Source organism: Neoarius graeffei, chromosome 11 (assembly GCF_027579695.1).
Source record: "Neoarius graeffei isolate fNeoGra1 chromosome 11, fNeoGra1.pri, whole genome shotgun sequence".
Classification (NCBI taxonomy): domain Eukaryota; kingdom Metazoa; phylum Chordata; class Actinopteri; order Siluriformes; family Ariidae; genus Neoarius; species Neoarius graeffei.
In genome coordinates this window covers 31,199,489-31,219,447 of record NC_083579.1, presented here as the reverse complement: position 1 = coordinate 31,219,447, position 19,959 = coordinate 31,199,489, and the positions used below count along the sequence as shown (strand labels likewise).

Genomic DNA, 19,959 nt, shown 5'->3' with positions numbered 1-19,959 from the left:
ATTAAAATAAAAACACAGCTTAAGACATGAGTAGAGAGTGAATTGGCCTTTAGGCTGAATCCAAAATGGCTTACTCACACTAAAACACTGAAACACTCCTCAGGCTCCAGCTATCACTGATTTAAATAAATGAAATGTATAGTGCTGTGCAGAAGTCTTAGCCCCATGTAAAGAAATGCTGTCGACCAAAAATGGCGTAAAAATTAATGAAATGAAATGTTTCAACATTAAAAAAATACTATAAACAGAAGTAAACCATAATAAATGAAACAGTCAATATTTGGTGTGAGACGACCCTTAAAAAAATAGCAGTCTGAGATACAGTGAGTGCAGTTTTATGCGGAAATGAGCTGTAGGTTTTACTGAGCATCTTACAGAACCAGCCAAAGTTCTTCTGGACACTTTGTCTGTCACACTCGCGTCGTCATTTTGCACCAAAACCCAGCAGCCTTCATTATGCTTTCTTTTTTAATCTGAAAAGTGCTCTCTTATGTAACATGCTTCTCAGATACAAACTTTTTTTTCTGTAACATTTAATTCTGTGCTGGAAAATCAATGTTTGGACTCTAAAATGTTTTTGTACCGACTCGATAATGTACGTAGAAGTCATAAAATAGAACTCTATAACAAAGTTTGCATGGAACAAAATAGGGGGCCTAAAACTTTTACACAGTACTATGTCATACAAAAAAAAAGCAGATTGTTGTGTTGTAGAGAAACAGGGAAAAGTATAAACTGCTTCGGCTATTTTTCCCATGGCAGAAAATGTACAGTTCAAAAGCTTTGACACTGGAGACTTTTCCTTGCTAAATAATGGCATGTTTTAAAATGGAGTCATTATAAGGCTTAGGTTATGGGTCTGCCTTTGAATGAGCCATTTGACGCGATAATACACACTCACTGGCCACTTTAATGAGAACTTGTTGTTGATTCCAAGATTTCTGTTCTTGGCTACAGGACTGGAACCCAATGTGTTCTTCTGTCTGCTGTTGCAGGCTGAGATGCTTTTCTGCTCACCACGGTTGTAAAGAGTGATTATATGAGTTACTATATCTATCCTTCCTGGCAGCTCGAACCAATCTGTCCATTTTCCTCTGACCTCTCTTATCTACAAGGTGTTTGTTTCCACCCACAGAACTGTCGCTCACTCACTCAGTGTTTTTTGTTTTTCGCACCATTCTGTGTAAACTCTAGAGACTGTTGTGTGTGAAAACCCCAGGAGATCAGCAGTTTCTGAAATACTCAAACCAGCCCATCTGGCTCAAACCAACACCCATGCCACAGTGAAAGAAAGTCACACTTTGAGATCACAATTTTTCCCATTCTGATGTTTGACGTGAAAATTAACTGAAGCTCTTGATTTGTATGATTTGATGCATTGTGCTGCTGTCAAGGGATCGGCTGATTAGAGAACTGTATAAAAGAGCAGGTGGATGAGTGTTCCTAAATCATAAAATAGAAATCTATAACAAAGTTTGTATGAAAAAAAAAATAGGGTGCCTAAGACTTTTGCACAGTACTGTGTGAGTATATGTTATATCACTTACACAAACATATATGGGTGGCACGGTGGTGTAGTGGTTAGCGCTGTCGCCTCACAGCAAGAAGGTCCTGGGTTCGAGCCCCGGGGCCGGCGAGGGCCTTTCTGTGTGGAGTTTGCATGTTCTCCCCGTTTCCTCCGGGTGCTCCGGTTTCCCCCACAGTCCAAAGACATGCAGGTTAGGTTAACTGGTGACTCTAAATTGACCGTAGGTGTGAATGTGAGTGTGAATGGTTGTCTGTGTCTATGTGTCAGCCCTGTGATGACCTGGCAACTTGTCCAGGGTGTACCCCGCCTTTCGCCCGTAGTCAGCTGGGATAGGCTCCAGCTTGCCTGCGACCCTGTAGAAGGATAAAGCGGCTACAGATGAGATGAGACAAACATATATATTTTCAATCCACTATTTTTGAACATTTTAAATAGCATTTATTATTTGCTTTACTTTTTCTTGCCAATAATAATAATAATAATTAGTAGTAATAGTATTATCATTATTTTTACTGAACATTCTTTGAGATTCAGCCACAGACAAAGAAACAATCACTTTTAGGACACATTTGTTTTTCTGTTTTTTTTTTTTAGTTTTTTTTTTTAAAACTGATACATTAAGCTGAAAATAAATCATGAATAATATGCTTTAATTCAAAGTGGCACAAAGGGAATCTAACTAAAATGTCTGTTTGGTTAGACTTACTGAATGTAGATGTTTTAGCCATTTGGAGTGTTTTTCTCTAAACCCTGCAGATTATGAAGAAGACGAGTGGAGCGACTGGTCCCCGTGCAGTGCCACCTGCGGCCACGGCACCCAGAAGAGGGTTAGATCGTGCGGCTATGCCTGCACTGCTACAGAGTCTCGCACCTGTGAACTGCAGCGGTGTCCAGGTGAGGTCTAGTCCCATCATACCACCTGCTATTCTCTCTCTCACTCACACACACAGTGCTAATACCGCAAGAGTTCACACAGTGTCTGTGCTAATCCTTCCAGGAACCACGTTTTTGGCTCTTAATGTAATAACAGAGTATTGAAGTTAGTAATGTATTATTATCGTGCATCATTTGTTAATTTTAGCTGTTCAGCCTGCATTTAGTGAAAACAGCTATTTAGGCTTTTCTGTGTGTGCACTATACAAAAACTGCTCTTTCTTGGCCTGGGTACGAAGGCTTAAAGAGAGCTTTCAGTAAACGCCTTATACACGGGTCATTTCAGAGCATACACACTCGTGTGTAGACACACACATGCACTCACATACGTAAATAGCATTCACACTGTCCACTCACAGCTCTTGCATGCTGTTGACTTTACAGAAGTACTGTATACACATTAAATCTGCAGTTCATTAACCGTGATTCAGTTGATTTAGGCAGAGATGCAGATAGCTTCAGTATTTTTTCTGTAGCTGATGTGGAATTAATGTAGATTTACCCTGAAATCACACTACACGTGTTGTGTACGTTGTGTAGTCGGTAATATTTGCGCTCTTTAAGCGTACAAGCATCCAGCCACAGTGGACTGGTCCAAGTGAACCTTGCAAGTGAAACCCTACTGTGAAATCACTAAATTATCTACTTTTAATTTTATATACTGTATGTTAACATCTCAGGAAAATAGTAAGGAATATTTAGCTATTTAATTCATGGAATATGGTGCCCTCCAGTAATATTGTGTATGTTTTGAAACTTTTCTGTGGCTTTGAAATGACAAAGTGATTATTACAATTAAATTACTGGCACCTTTTAAAATAATGGATGAAAATGGCTGTATGTACGAACAGCATTATGAACAGTTCTAATAAATATTGTGATTCCTAAAAAAAAAAAATCTTTGAATATGTTCTCAGTTTCGGGGAACAATAATCTTGCTTTCGACTGTTTTACCTTTAATGAGGTATAAATATGACATGTAAAAACCTTTCTGATCCATTGCAACAGTAAAAAATACAACCCCAATTCCAAAAAAGTTGGAACACCTATATAAAACAGTTTCAATAAAATATTTGGTTTCCATGCTTTGCAAATCATCATATTCTGTTTTTATTTACATTTTACACAGTGTCCCAACTTTTTTTTGGAAGTAGAGTTGTCGAGTTTTCGATAAACAGTGGCGCTTGAAAGTTTTGTGAACCCTTTAAAATTTTCTATATTTCTGCATAAATATGACCTAAAACATCATCAGATTTTCACACAAGTCTTAAAAGTACAACCCCGATTCCAAAAAAGTTGGGACAAAGTACAAATTGTAAATAAAAACGGAATGCAATAATTTACAAATCTCAAAAACTGATCTTGTATTCACAATAGAACATAGACAACATATCAAATGTCGAAAGTGAGACATTTTGAAATTTCATGCCAAATATTGGCTCATTTGAAATTTCATGACAGCAACACATCTCAAAAAAGTTGGGACGGGGCAATAAGAGGCTGGAAAAGTTAAAGGTACAAAAAAGGAACAGCTGGAGGACCAAATTGCAACTCATTAGGTCAATTGGCAATAGGTCATTAACATCACTGGGTATAAAAAGAGCATCTTGGAGTGGCAGCGGCTCTCAGAAGTAAAGATGGGAAGAGGATCACCAATCCCCCTAATTCTGCATCGACAAATAGTGGAGCAATATCAGAAAGGAGTTCGACAGTGTAAAATTGCAAAGAGTTTGAACATATCATCTACAGTGCATAATATCATCAAAAGATTCAGAGAATCTGGAAGAATCTCTGTGCGTAAGGGTCAAGGCCGGAAAACCATACTGGGTGCCCGTGATCTTTGGACCCTTAGACGGCACTGCATCACATACAGGCATGCTTCTGTATTGGAAATCACAAAATGGGCTCAGGAATATTTCCAGAGAACATTATCTGTTAACACAATTCACCGCGCCATCTGCCGTTGCCAGCTAAAACTCTATAGTTCAAAGAAGAAGCCATATCTAAACATGATCCAGAAGCGCAGACGTCTTCTCTGGGCCAAGGCTCATTTAAAATGGACTGTGGCAAAGTGGAAAACTGTTCTGTGGTCAGACGAATCAAAATTTGAAGTTCTTTATGGAAATCAGGGACGCCATGTCATTCGGACTAAAGAGGAGAAGGACGATCCAAGTTGTTATCAGCGCTCAGTTCAGAAGCCTGCATCTCTGATGGTATGGGGTTGCATTAGTGCGTGTGGCATGGGCAGCTTACACATCTGGAAAGACACCATCAATGCTGAAAGGTATATCCAGGTTCTAGAGCAACATGTGCTCCCATCCAGACGACGTCTCTTTCAGGGAAGACCATGCATTTTCCAACATGACAATGCCAAACCACATACTGCATCAATTACAGCATCATGGCTGCGTAGAAGAAGGGTCCGGGTACTGAACTGGCCAGCCTGCAGTCCAGATCTTTCACCCATAGAAAACATTTGGTGCATCATAAAACGGAAGATACGACAAAAAAGACCTAAGACAGTTGAGCAACTAGAATCCTACGTTAGACAAGAATGGGTTAACATTCCTATCCCTAAACTTGAGCAACTTATCTCTAGCCTAGTAAACTAGACCCACCCGCCTAACGGCCAAAAATATTTTTGCCTAGCGAATGGGTCTAGCCTCGCACCATATAAACAAAAACACCCCGGGCATCAAATCGTGCCCGCCAATCACAACGCAAAGTTTTTGTTTGGATTCTTTGGGCGGGCTTTTGCAGGAGTGACGACAAAGCTGCGCGACGCTGGAGAAAGCACAACAGGAAAGATGGCTACGGCTAGTGAACAGCGCGCATTTGACTCCGCTTTGGAATCAGTTTTAGAAGAATTAGACTTGGAGTTTTCATTGAAACATGAGCAGGAAGAGGCTCTCCGCTCATTCCTTTTCAGGAAGGACGTTTTCGCTGTTTTGCCGACCGGCTATGGCAAAAGTCTGATCTACCAGCTGCTCCGCTCGTAGCCAAAAGGATGGGCTAGTTTGTGCAGTACGAAGAATTAATAAACAGCTTTATAACATTACTTTTTGATTTGTTTCTCATTTTCCCGTTATTTTAAATTTAAGGGAAATTATTTCACCAAACACCACTAAATAAAAACTCTCAAAAACAGTTTAAGCAAACCCTTGAAAAACACTTGGAAAAAAAAATGAGTGTATGTGGTACAGACTCCAAACTTGTGGTCATCATCTCCAAACTTCTTAATATCTAGAACCTGTTTATTAATTAATACGCATTTTGAAAAATTATTTATTTCAAGGCCTCCCCCACTGCTTTCTGTCGCTCTGACTACGTCACAGTCACTGTTGCGCTGATTGGTCAGAGCGTTGGCCTATACGCACAGAGACAGTTTGAAAGACAGCAGTTTGTTCCTCCCACCCCCTTCGGAAATGTCTATGGATCGATGCCAGACTAAATATTCACATTTAGTCTGGCTTGCCAGGCTAACTTGTCTCCTCAGTCCCCAGACGTTTACAGACTGTTGTAAAGAGAAAAGGGGATGTCTCACAGTGGTAAACATGGCCTTGTCCCAACTTTTTTGAGATGTGGTGTTGTCATGAAATTTAAAATCACCTAATTTTTCTCTTTAAATGATACATTTTCTCAGTTTAAACATTTGATCTGTCATCTATGTTCTATTCTGAATAAAATATGGAATTTTGAAACTTCCACATCATTGCATTCCGTTTTTATTTACAATTTGTTCTTTGTCCCAACTTTTTTGGAATTGGGGTTGTAGATAAAGAGAACCCAGTTAAACAAATAAGACAAAAATATTATACTTGGTCATTTATTTATTGAGGAAAATGATCCAATATTACATATCTGTGAGTGGCAAAAGTATGTGAACCTTTGCTTTCAGTATCTGGTGTGACCCTCTTGTGCAGCAATAACTGCAACTAAACGTTTCCGGTAACTGTTGATCAGTCCTGCACACTGGCTTGGAGGAATTTTAGCCCGTTCCTCCGTACAGAACAGCTTCAACTCTGGGATGTTGGTGGGTTTCCTCACATGAACTGCTCGCTTCAGGTCCTTCCACAACATTGCGATTGGATTAAGGTCAGGACTTTGACTTGGCCATTCCAAAACATTAACTTTATTCTTCTTTAACCATTCTTTGGTAGAACGACTTGTGTGCTTAGGGTCATTGTCTTGCTGCATGACCCACCTTCTCTTGAGATTCAGTTCATGGACAGATGTCCTGATATTTTCCTTTAGAATTTGCTGGTATAATTCAGAATTCATTGTTCCATCAATGATGGCAAGCTGTCCTGGCCCAGATGCAGCAAAACAGGCCCAAACCATGATACCACCACCACCATGTTTCACAGATGGGATAAGGTTCTTATGCTGGAATGCAGTGTTTTCCTTTCTCCAAACATAACGCTTCAATTGTAAACCAGAAAGTTCTATTTTGGTCTCATCCATCCACAAAACATTTTTCCAATAGCCTTCTGGCTTGTCCACATAATCTTCAGCAAACTGCAGACAAGCAGCAATGTTCTTTTTGGAGAGCAGTGGCTTTCTCCTTGCAACCCTGCCATGCACACCATTGTTGTTCAGTGTTCTCCTGATGGTGGACTCATGAACATTAACATTAGCCAATGTAAGAAAGGCCTTCAGTTGCTTAGAAGTTACCCTGGGGTCCTTTGTGACCTCGCTGACTATTACACGCCTTGCTCTTGGAGTGATCTTTGTTGGTCGACCACTCCTGGGGAGGGAAACAATGGTCTTGAATTTCCTCCATTTGTACACAATCTGTCTGACTGTGGATTGGTGGAGTCCAAACTCTTTACAGATGGTTTTGTAACCTTTTCCAGCCTGATGAGCATCAACAACGCTTTTTCTGAGGTCCTCAGAAATCTCCTTTGTTCGTGCCATGATACACTTCCACAAACATGTGTTGTGAAGATCAGACTTTGATAGATCCCTGTTCTTTAAATAAAACAGGGTGCCCACTCACACCTGATTGTCATCCCATTGATTGAAAACACCTGACTCTAATTTCACCTTCAAATTAACTGCTAATCCTAGAGGTTCACATACTTTTGCCACTCACAGATATGTAATATTGGATCATTTTCCTCAATAAATAAATGACCAAGTATAATTTTTTGTCTCATTTGTTTAACTGGGTTCTCTTTATCTACTTTTAGGACTTGTGTGGAAATCTGATGATGTTTTAGGTCATATTTATGCAGAAATATAGAAAATTCTAAAGGGTTCATAAATTTTCAAGCACCACTGTAAAAGAGACAGTTTGTTGTTGGCCTGCGCAGAAAAAATGTTTTAATTGTATAGAATTAAGATTTTTATTCTAGCATGCAGCTCATGTTGGTCAGTGTATAGTGTGTGTGTGTGTGTGTGTGTGTGTGTGTGTGTGTGTGTGTGTGTGTGTGTGTGTGTGTGTTTTTTCTCCTCTCCAGATGACCTGAATGCTGTAACAGAGCTCATTCCTCACGAGATGATGAATGGCACTGATGCCTTCGATACAGGTTGGTAAACTCCAATTAATACATTACACCAATCACATTTGTTCCTACTGTATTTATCCAAACCTAGAGATTTTCTGGGATCCGTAAGGCGCTCACTGACTTTCTACTGTGTGTATTAGTTCATATGCTGCAGTGTTTTCAGAGCGTCCAGTCACTGTTCACCAAATGAGACCGATTTACAATCATTACCGGTACTTGTGCGTGGTTATGAGGTTGCGCTCCTTGGGGAAACTGGGTTAATTCCCACTGAGTGAGCTGATTGCGCTCAAAGCTTTGCTGCTTCTCTCTTTAAATATTTACAGATTTTATTATCTTCTCTTCAGTGTAAAGTATGTTTCCTCTGCAGCTGAAATGGCCCTTGTCGTTTTTTTTGGAACAGCCCCCATGAGCCTGCAATCAAAGAGAAAGCAGGAGTATAGTTGGACTGGAAACAAAAACATATTTAAGATTTTCAGGATTGCTCCATCGAGAGTGTTAGCAAGACCGTGAAATAGTGGCTTGCTTTTCAAAAACCTATACATGTACTTTGATATTCGAAGATTTGGGCACGGGAAAGTGATCTCTCTTTTTATTTAGCTGTAATAAGTGTGGTATGAAAACGTAACAAGATAAAGTGTCAAGACCTTTTTTTAATAATCACGTCTGGATGTAAATGTTTTTAATGAAAATGTTCCAGCGTCTCCTGTGTAGATTTTATTTCTTGGCAGACGATATGAGCCAACGTTCGGAGCTGTGTCATTCACGAAAATTTGTTTTTCTAAAGAATAGATTATGTCAGTTAGAGTGGAGAAAAAGAGCTGAGCTTAACAATAAGTGATATCTCAGACTTCTAAAGCACATATGTCAGTGTTTTTTGGTAATTACTGAGCTCTGTGATTGAGCTGTTCCCGATTCCTCCCTCGCAGACGTGGACAGCTGTGAGAAGTGGCTCAACTGCAAGAACGAATTCCTGCAGAAGTATCTCCATCAGGTCCTGACTGAGTTACCCAGCTGCCCTTGCATCTACCCTTCTGAGGTTGTCTATAGCGCCGTGAACATCTTCGACGAGAAGCTACGCAAGACCTACCGGTGGCGGGATGCTAGCGGACCCAAAGAGCGCCTCGATATCTACAAGCCGTCAGCGCGGTTCTGCGTGCGCTCCATGTTGTCATTTGACAGCACCACACTTGCTGCACAGCACTGCTGCTATGACGAGCACATGAAGCTCATCACGAGGGGCAAAGGTGCCGGAGCGCCCAACCTTATCAGCACCGAGTTCTCTCCAGAGCTCCATTACAAGGTGGATGTGCTTCCATGGATCCTGTGCAAAGGAGACTGGAGCCGCTTCCACTCGGTACGTCCTCCCAACAACGGACTTCGGTGCACGGAGAACCCTCTGGAGGACGTCTATATCAACGAGCTGGAGGAGGCTCGAGAGTACTGAGAGGCAAAGCTGTCTCGTCTCAGAACTATAGATATACAGTATTTTGCTGCAAGTTACGACTGGAGTCATGTAACATTTCAAAGAAACGGCATTGTACACTGTTTATATACACCTGATACAACTGATGTCACAGCCAGAACAAAGTACAGTAATGCACCGATCTCTCTCTATCTTCCGCACTTTTCCCCAGAGAGCCAGTTGAAGCTATCAGGGACTCTTTCCAACACCATCCTCTGGAACAGGTTTGCTGTATTTATCAGGTTCATATCCCCAACCCTCCTTTTTTGTCATGAAAGGAATTCCAGTCAGGCTGCTAAACTTGAGTCCAAGCAGAATCCCCTGTTATCTTCGACTCAAAGCTCAGAGTTGGTGCTCGTCCAACGTAGGCAAGATCCATCCAAATAAATCAAACATGAACCTGAGTGCCGCATACACGTGGCTACGAAATATTTCACAGCTCTTCCTGGGCCTGCATGTTTCCCCAGACATACTTTGGATCCAGTGTCATATATAGTTTTCACAGAGTTTTAAGGATGATGACGATGGATCATGCAGAGCGGTCTGGTTTTTGCTTCATGAAAGGGATGCTGTCATCAGGACAAAATTCCTATTTTAACAAGAACTAGGCACGTGTGCAAATATTACATGCTCATATGATAATGCACTAACCAGTTATCAAGATTCATGATATTGTCATCCATCTAATCTATGTTCCCCAAGGTCCTTCATTTTCCCAAGGTAAAGGATGCATGTTGTAGATACAAAACACACAGCCTTGAAGTATTTGCACCCTGAAGAGTCCAGTTTAGTCCCTTTTTTCTGATATTGTTTGCATTCACTGACATAACCATGCATGAAGCTTCTTCAAATTTGTCTACAATTAAGGATCCTTAGATCTCTTTAAATTATCATCTAAAAGGGACTGTGTCCAAAAGACAAGTCAGCTGCCTCGATGTATTGATCAATACCTAGTATGCAGTCTTTGAAAACTTCAGGGTACAAACAAATAGTTTGAGTAATCCATCACAATGGTACTAACAGCTAGGTAACATCCCATCAAAGAATGGAGCAAATATTCATATATAACAACACCAAATATTTCTATTTAGAAAGTTAAAACGCTTCAGAAAATATGCCGAAGTTCTTCGGGATTATCGTCTATACCGAGGTTCTCTGGTTCCCCCCCCCCCCCCCCCCCCAACTGTTTACTGTCGTCAAGCAGATGCATAAGTTTATGGGATATATATGACAACAAAGAATACATATACTTAATATGTACACTGTCTCCAAAATGTTCCAGATGGTCTTGGAACACTTCTTCAAAAGGCTTCTTCAAGGGTCTTCGGACAATTCTAGTCATTTAAGAGTGCGATTTGAAACCTTTTCTGAAAATTAAACTGTCTGAACAGAACTTTCTTTTGTAGAGTTTGACATAAAGCCCTTAGTGGTTAAACTTAAGGACCCTAAGAGTAGGTGTTATACTCGAGAGTGGTCTTGATCTCAAGACCACTTTTTGAAGGTCTCAGTCTCGTCTCGGAATTGACTGCGTTTTTACTTGGTCTTGTCTCAGTCTTGGACAGAGAGGACTCGGGATTTTATTTCAAGACCGGTCAAGACCTCAACTGTGGGGATTTCACTAAATTGCCTGTGCATTGTCTGATTTATTTGTTAACATTGTTACGGTGATTGGATGTACCGTAAAAATTTTCTGCTTCAAATGTGACCAATAACATGACTCATTACTAATTTGAAATCTTTCTTCCTGTTAATGGCTGTCACCCCTCCCCATCCCCCACCCCCTTCACAGCCACTGGTCTGGTCCTGGTCTTGACTCAGTCTTGCACTACCTTGGTCTTGGTCTTGACTTGAGTTCAACCCCTCAAAGTCTTGGTCTTGTCTCGGTCTCGATACACTCTGATCTTGGTCATGACTTGGTCTTGGATTAGGTGGTCTTGACTACAACACTACCTTTAGAGTACAGGTAGAATTGTACACTTCTAGAAAAAATGTTAAGTCTACAGTATTCTTCATTTTGTCCCTCTGAAAGAACTTCTATCAGAGATTGTTTCAAATAGAACCCATGAGTAGGCAGCATGTATTATACGTAAGGTTCCTTAGTTTTTTTGGTTTGTCCCACTAGGAGAACCTTTTAAAGCATTACAGAAAACCCTTAAATAGAGAGTTCGTCTCTCAGAGAGGGTTTCAAGTATAACCCCTTTCTGTATGACCAGGCAGCATGTGTTACATCTAAGGATTCTTATTTCTGCAGCTTGTACCTCTGAGAACATTTTTAAAGATTTGATAGTTATTGGTTTGTCTCTCTGTGTATCCCAGTAAAGTTTCCATGAAGAACCCTGCAACAGTAGGTTCCAAATAGAAACCCTTTCTAAATGAGTAGGCAGTTATGTGTTACAGCTAAGGATCCTTAAACCCTTAGATTGTCCCTCTGGGAGTATCTTTTAAAGATTCTATGACAGATGGTTCTTCTACTTCTACATCTTCTACTGCAGATGGTTCTCTTATCAAAGAGGGGTCTGAGTAGAATCCCTTTCTACCCAAGCAAGCAGCACAATGCTTATCACACTGTTTATCTTGGGAGCTCAAATTCGCAGCAAAAATGCCACCTACCTCAAAAGCCTCCTAAATGAACAATATGTCATAGATATATGATATATTGTTACAGTTACAGTGTCTTACCTAAGTATTCACCACCCATGAACTTTTTCACATTTTGTAGAGTTAGAGCCTGGAACTAAAATAGACTTTATAGGGATTATATGCCATGAATTTAGACAAAATAGCCCACTGTCTTCTGAGTGAAGCATGGTGGTGGAAGCATCATGCTGCAAGCTTTCCTTGGCCTCTTGGTTTTAACAAACTATATATTGATTTTTTTTCCCTCTTCATTTCAACTTTATGGGCTATTGTATGGAGCTTCATGATGGAAAAGTTCAAGCGGGGTGAACACTCCTGCACTGTATTGGCACCCCACCAATCAGGAGCTACCTGAGACATTGGTCTCATTGTATACTCGTGTATACTCTGTCTTTCTCTTTTAAGGCAGGAGGGATGCTTGGGGAATAAACAGCACATCTCTATAAAGAACAATGAAAGTGTGCTTTGCAAATCCACTCTCGCCCAAAAGTCCCAAAAATATCAAAGCCCACTTGTATGTACAGGGATGTTGTTTTAAGAGCTAAAGCGTCACCTTTCAGCCTGGATGTTTATCTTGATCAGTGTCTTTGTGCGATGTTGGAAAAGAACACCAGGGGATTGTGCAACACAAAGCTGCGTTGACAGGTGAATCTCGCACCACTGTCAAAACATCCATATTTGGGTGACATCTTAATGACTGAATTGAGACGTGACCCATCCTGAAATCCTGGATTACGCCACTGCCTATCATGGCTGGCTTTCTTCCATCATCTTCTCATATTCTTCTATACTGACAAGCAAATCATTTTGAACATGTGGAGGTTTTTTTTTTTTTTTTTGTCCCTTACATCTTCCCCACTATTGTCAATTAAATCAGGAAAAAAACATCTAAAAAAAAAAAACGTGTATTTAAGGACGACTTCTTCATTGTGCACTCTCAGATTCGAATGGGATTCTAAATGGATGCTTTATTAAAGGTGAGATTTGACTTATGGTTGATATTACACATTGTTAGTATCAATTATAAGGCAAATTTATGTCGAGTGATCCAGATAGAACTAGGTTTTTTTATTTTTTGGTCCAATAAAGTCACAAACATTTCTCAGTTCACCTATTTATTATGTAGATTTTCTAATATTTATCTTGAGTGTTAATAGTGGGTGTCCAAAAACTTTTGACTGGCAGTGTATGTCCAAGATGGAAATTTTTTTTTTTTAGCGGTTGTATGCAACACACTCTGGTCTCTAATAGCTATCTATAAGCAGACATCACATGACATGTTTGTGAATTGCATTTTTATTTTTTTTAAGCATAGAGAATTATTATAATTTAAAAACACAAACTGTGTGAAATAGATGCTCAGTGCATAAAGGCTTATTAAGTTTATTAATAACCTTCCTGGATGTCAGTGATGTCGCAACTTGTAAGCATCTTTAACGTGAGCACCTGTAAATGAACTGGGTCTCCTGTTGAGTTAGCCTGACATTCCAGCGTACAGGATCTCATACGGTGCAGCTGTGAAGGAGCTTTAATCTCAGCCTTGGAGCATCCCGCGCACTCTGTTATGGCATGTCCGCATCACGTTTCAGCACCCTGGAATCCACGAGCCTTGTGGTATGCGTACAGGGCAGGAGGTGTGTGTGCTGCCACTGGGGAAACTGCGAGAGCGGGGACACGGGGGCACTCACGCTTGGCCTTGGTTTCTGGATTTCTCTGAAGCTGTGCCAGGCCTTTACGCTCCTGTTTCATTTTAGGACCAGTCCTCGATCCAAGTCGGTTTTCAAAGCGCCCTGTTAAAATAGACACTCTATATTGTCATCGATCTAAAGCTCTCCAAAATTAAGAGATATTACAGAAAAGAAATTCGATAATCTACAGCTGATAATACAACTCTATTTTTGGTGAAAGTTTACGTTTTTAATGGTCTTTCAGGAAATTTTGACTGATTGAAGATTGTGTCACTTTTAAGAAACGTCTGAAAGAAAGGCACTTTATTAAAAAAAAAAGTGGATATATATCTTTGTATATATTATCATTATATTGAATAATACCTGCAATGTACAATTTAGATTTTACTTCTTTTTTTTGTGTCATTATTGTAAAAGGGATAAATTACACCTCCTATGCTGCATTCTTAAAGGATTTTGTATGTGATGTAAAAATATCGGGCATGTTATGTCAGGTCAGGTCATGTCTGTTGTTATTAGATTTATTATTGTACAGTATTTATTATTGTCCAGGATCCATAAGATGCACTATATATGAAGCTGAGTGAAATCCCCCCATTCCTGGTTGGATGTTTTGTGAAAAAGGGAATGTGTTCGTACCATGCCACACACCATACTACTTCAGTTATATGCATTTTTTTTTACCACCTCTGTCCAAAATATAATAAATTTAACATTGAGGATTAATACGAATATGTGGAATAATTTGTTTTATTTGCTGTTAGTGAAACTTGAACCTGATCCATTCATCTAATCCAAAAATAAAGCCCTCTTTTATATCTATATGATTTATTGCTATATATTCTGACACTAGGAAGTCCGATGAGCTGCGTTATTTATCTTATAGCCGAGAGAGAGAGAGAGAGAGAGAGATAAAAGAGGCTGGTGATGGAATAAATGTTTATAGGTGCTGTAATGTAAGTAATAACAGGAAATAACTTGCTTGGTGAGCATTCCACAACATTAAACATATCCTATAAATGAATAAAAAGTATGATGTCATTTATTCAGGGTGGTAACAATAACTCCACTTCATAACACTACCCTATCACTGATTATTTTTCTATAACAGCACACCGCCAAGTGTTTAATTCCGTACCTATTCCACATGCATCCTCCATTGTAGTAGTTATTTGTCATATACTGTATCAGTCAGATTTTCTGGACACACCGGTACAAAACCTTCAGAATAAACCATCTATAATGTGTAGTGAACACCACCACCGTGGTGCTTGTTCTGGAGCTGAAACTGCAGAGAGGAAAAGAAAGCGAACGTCGCTCCTCACAGCTTATCAGTGAATAACTATCGAGTGATGTAACCGCCATCTGGTGCACTAATGATCTAATTGTCTCCAGATTAGGCGCTGCCTGAATGCCTGAGCCACAATGCATCCGGCTTCCAGTCCACGTCAGGTGCCGCTGGTGGAATCTGTCTGACTATATCTCTATAGTGACCTTCATAATTATTGACACCTTTCAGAAAAATGTGCATTACACTCAATAATTAAAATTTTCCACTCAAACCACTGTAGAAACTATTTATCTGTTATTATTGGTTTTATAACTACTTTTTAAATAGCACGTATTCTCTGAAATATACATGGCAAATTAATTAACACCCCAAAGTCATATTTTAAATAAATGCAAAATAAATGTCCTTGAAAAATGTCCACAGGAAATTTGCAGTTGCCTTTAACCATGATGTTTCTCTAGGGTATAAACATGCGGTTGCACACAAATAAATGCTTTTGTTCTCCACTACCATGAGAAAAAAAAAACCCCAAAGAATATTGAAAATAAAAGATACAGACAGATGGTGACCTGCACAAATCCACTGATCGATCGATCCATCCATCCATCCCAATATGCTAATATAACAGATTTCTCTCATTTAGCAGTAGTAAGTCAAGATTCTATCTATCTATCTATCTATCTATCTATCTATCTATCTATCTATCTATCTATCTATCTATCTATCTATCTATCTATCTATCTATCTATCTATCTATCTATCTATGTCTAGCCAAATGATTCATCCATTCACCCAGTCTATTCATTGATCCATCCATCCAACCATGTATCCAAACATCCAGCCAAACTATTAATTAATGAACAAATTAATTAAAACTATTAAGTTTGGCCATCCATTTATCCATCCAGTCCATCCATCTGCCCATTCATCCATTCATCCAATTCATCTATTAATCTGTCTAGTTAAATGATTCATTAATTCACCCAGTATATCCATCCATCCATATGTCCAACCATTCATCCAAACATCCAGCCGAACTATTAATAATTAATGAATGAATTAAAACTATTCATTTTAGCCATCCATGTATCCATTCAATCCCATCCACTTTGAGTCCAAGTATGGTGTTGAGCAGGTGGTCACTGGTCATCTCTTTCACTACCCAAGTATTTATCTATGCATCCATCCTTCCCACTATGGTAGTGTACTAAATATCCCTTATCAATCCATCCATTATCTGTAGCTGCTTATCCTGTACAGGGTCGCAGGCAAGCTGGAGCCTATCCCAGCTGACTATGAGCAAGAGGCGGGGTACAAGTCGCCAGGTTATCACAGGGCTGACACATACAGTGGTGCTTGAAAGTTTGTGAACCCTTTAGAATTTTCTATATTTCTGCATAAATATGACCTAAAACATCATCAGATTTTCACACAAGTCCTAAAAGTAGATAAAGAGAACCCAGTTAAACAAATGAGACAAAAATATTATACTTGGTCATTTATTTATTGAGGAAAATGATCCAATATTACATATCTCTGAGTGGCAAAAGTATGTGAACCTTTGCTTTCAGTATCTGGTGTGACCCCCTTGTGCAGCAATAACTGCAACTAAACGTTTCCGGTAACTGTTGATCAGTCCTGCACACCGGCTTGGAGGAATTTTAGCCCGTTCCTCCATACAGAACAGCTTCAACTCTGGGATGTTGGTGGGTTTCCTCACATGAACTGCTCGCTTCAGGTCCTTCCACAACATTTCCATTGGATTAAGGTCAGGACTTTGACTTAGGCATTCCAAAACATTAACTTTATTCTTCTTTAACCATTTTTTGGTAGAACGGTTTGCATGCTTAGGGTCGTTGTCTTGCTGCATGACCCACCTTCACTTGAGATTCAGTTCATGGACAGATGTCCTGACATTTTCTTTTAGAATTCGCTGGTATAATTCAGAATTCATTGCTCCATCAATGATGGCAAGCCGTCCTGGCCCAGATGCAGCAAAACAGGCCCAAACCATAATACTATCACCACCATGTTTCACAGATGGGATAAGGTTCTTATGCTGGAATGCAGTGTTTTCCTTTCTCCAAACATAATGCTTCTCATTTAAACCAAAAAGTTCTATTTTGGTCTCATCCGTCCACAAAACATTTTTCCAGTAGCCTTCTGGCTTGTCCACGTGATCTTTAGCAAACTGCAGACAAGCAGCAATGTTATTTTTGGAGAGCAGTGGCTTTCTCCTTGCAACCCTGCCATGCACACCATTGTTGTTCAGCGTTCTCCTGATGGTGGACTCATGAACATTAACATTAGCCAATGTGAGAGAGGCCTTCAGTTGCTTAGAAGTTACCCTGGGGTCCTTTGTGACCTCGCCGAGTATTACACACCTTGCTCTTGGAGTGATCTTTATTGGTTGACCACTCCTGGGGAGGGTAACAATGGTCTTGAATTTCCTCCATTTGTACACAATCTGTCTGACTGTGGATTGGTGGAGTCCAAACTCTTTAGAGATGGTTTTGTAACCTTTTCCAGCCTGATGAGCATCAACAACGCTTTTTCTGAGGTCCTCAGAAATCTCCTTTGTTCGTGCCATGATACACTTCCACAAACGTGTTATGAAGATCAGACTTTGATAGATCCCTGTTCTTTAAACAAAACAGGGTGCCCACTCACACCTGATTGTCATCCCATTGATTGAAAACACCTGACTCTAATTTCACCTTCAAATTAACCGCTAATCCTAGAGGTTCACATACTTTTGCCACTCACAGATATGTAATATTGGATCATTTTCCTCAATAAATAAATGACCAAGTATAATATTTTTGTCTCATTTGTTTAACTGGGTTCTCTTTATCTACTTTTAGGACTTGTGTGAAAATCTGATGATGTTTTAGGTCATATTTATGCAGAAATATAGAAAATTCTAAAGGGTTCACAAACTTTCAAGCACCACTGTAGAGACCAACAACCATTCACACTCAATTTAGAGCCACCAATTAGTCTAACCTGCATGCCTTTGGGGGACACTGGAGCACCCGGAGGAAACCCACACAGAAAGGCCCTCGTCGGCCACTGGGCTTGAACCCAGGACCTTCTTGCTGTGAGGCAACAGTGCTAACCACTACACCACCGTGCCGCCCCGTTATCAGTCAGTAGCACCTAAGTGTTACAAAATTGTCTACAATCTTTAAAACATCCTGAAGATCAGACAAATGACAAAATGTCTTTAAAGCTAAATAACATTGTCACCTTACCTATTACTACTACCTCCATCTATCTACAGTGCCCTCAGGATCGATTCAGGATGACTGAAAATCTTTATAGACAGCACATTTCCTCGTCTTATGTTAGATCTGTCCATCAGAGCCAAGCTCAGACAGTGCTCCCATTTTACATGACTTCTGTGGCTCTTTCACTTCTGCTCTTCTTCTATAATGGCTGTTATTTAACTTCAGAAAATGGCACAGACAACGCTGCGGTCACTACGAGGTCGAGCCGAAGGCTTCTGAGGCACGGCTGGTGTTTTTGTTTGTTGGGAACGCAGTTAGTGGTCTTAGTGATTTTGAATGTAAAAAATGAGGACCAGATGCAAAAATGTGAGACATTTTTGTCAACTTTTAAAACTAAAAGCATTGTAATGAATAGAATCACCAACTACAGTCCTCTGTGTACATGCTACCTCATGCTGTGCGTAAGAACTTTTCACACAGACTGAAGAAAATGCACATTCAAAGCACATTTTCCTTTTAATTTACAGGCACTGCATGCCGTGCTCCAGTCAAAATATGTTATATTTTATCGAACGCATAATATTTGTCATTCAAACAGTAACAACAAAGCCGTGTTTATGTACCCTTTGAAGGGAATGTCAACCGTCTGAACTGCCTCCATCTCCTGCTGTGGCGTTGCTTTTCTTCCAGTGGCAATAACAGGCAGGGTAAAATGAAGAATATTTATTGCAGGTCAGGGCATTATGGCTCCCATGCTAAAGCTATGCTTGGTGGGATCCGGACAAAGCTAACTCCACCTGTATCTGGCCCTGTTTGCAGTGAAAACACCCCCTCCCAACCCCCCGGACAGGCGAGGGACGCCTGCCCTTTGTCTCCAGCGAGTGGAGGAAACAAAAATAAATGAATGGGGAAGCGGTTACAGGACGTTGGTCAAACATAAAGGACGCTTTCCGGAAAGTGGCTGCTGCATTCATTATCTATAGGCTTGCTCCGTTTACGTACATGCCCTTTGGACTTTCTCATGTGTTACAAATCGATATGAAGGGTCTGTGTTAACACAATTCTGATAAATAGAGAATGGAAAAATGTGTGAACACATTAAAGCCTTGTAATATCAATCAAATCTGAGATTTAAACCAGTTCTTAGGCAAGAAGGTTTTTACACAGGGCTTTACACCAAAACAGCAAAGCGCCTGAAGTTTAGTGCCTGAACTTTGCTTATTTTGTGTTGCACTGGAGCTATGAGACTAATATTATCGATAAATCATCACACATTTACCTCAGTGGAGTTGTTCGGTATCTTAAACACATTTGATTATGTGGTTTCTGACACTACATTTTTTTTAACTATAAAAAGGGATAAAAAGATATTTCAAATGCTAAAAACAGTCATAGGTCTATGTCGAAGTCAATTCTGGTTCAGGTAGGAGGTGTGGCCCAAAGTTTGAAGGTGGAGTTTTATGCTAGTATCAATCCCTGTGTCCGAAATCGCTCCCTACTCACTATATAGGGCACTATATAGTAGGGACGCCATTTTGTAGTGCTGTCCGAAACCTTAGTGAGGATTATTTACACCCTATACAGTGCACTCAAAGTATCCCACAATGCATCACGAAAAGTAGTCTACAACGACGGTCACTAACCAAAGCAATATATCCCATCATGCATTGTGGTCGTGCT

General features: G+C 40.0%; 1 protein-coding gene across 1 annotated transcript in view; it reads left to right on the top strand.

The window, feature by feature from the left end:
• The window catches only part of ism2a (isthmin 2a), a 67,655-nt gene extending 52,867 nt beyond the window's left edge, over window positions 1-14,788 (top strand). The window contains exons 4-6 of the mRNA XM_060933715.1: window positions 2,285-2,422; window positions 7,924-7,992; window positions 8,898-14,788. Of these exons, the coding sequence (XP_060789698.1) occupies window positions 2,285-2,422; window positions 7,924-7,992; window positions 8,898-9,415 (725 nt within the window). The 3' untranslated portion in view covers window positions 9,416-14,788. The remainder of the gene's footprint in view (window positions 1-2,284; window positions 2,423-7,923; window positions 7,993-8,897) is intronic.
• Window positions 14,789-19,959: the final 5,171 nt, after the last annotated feature.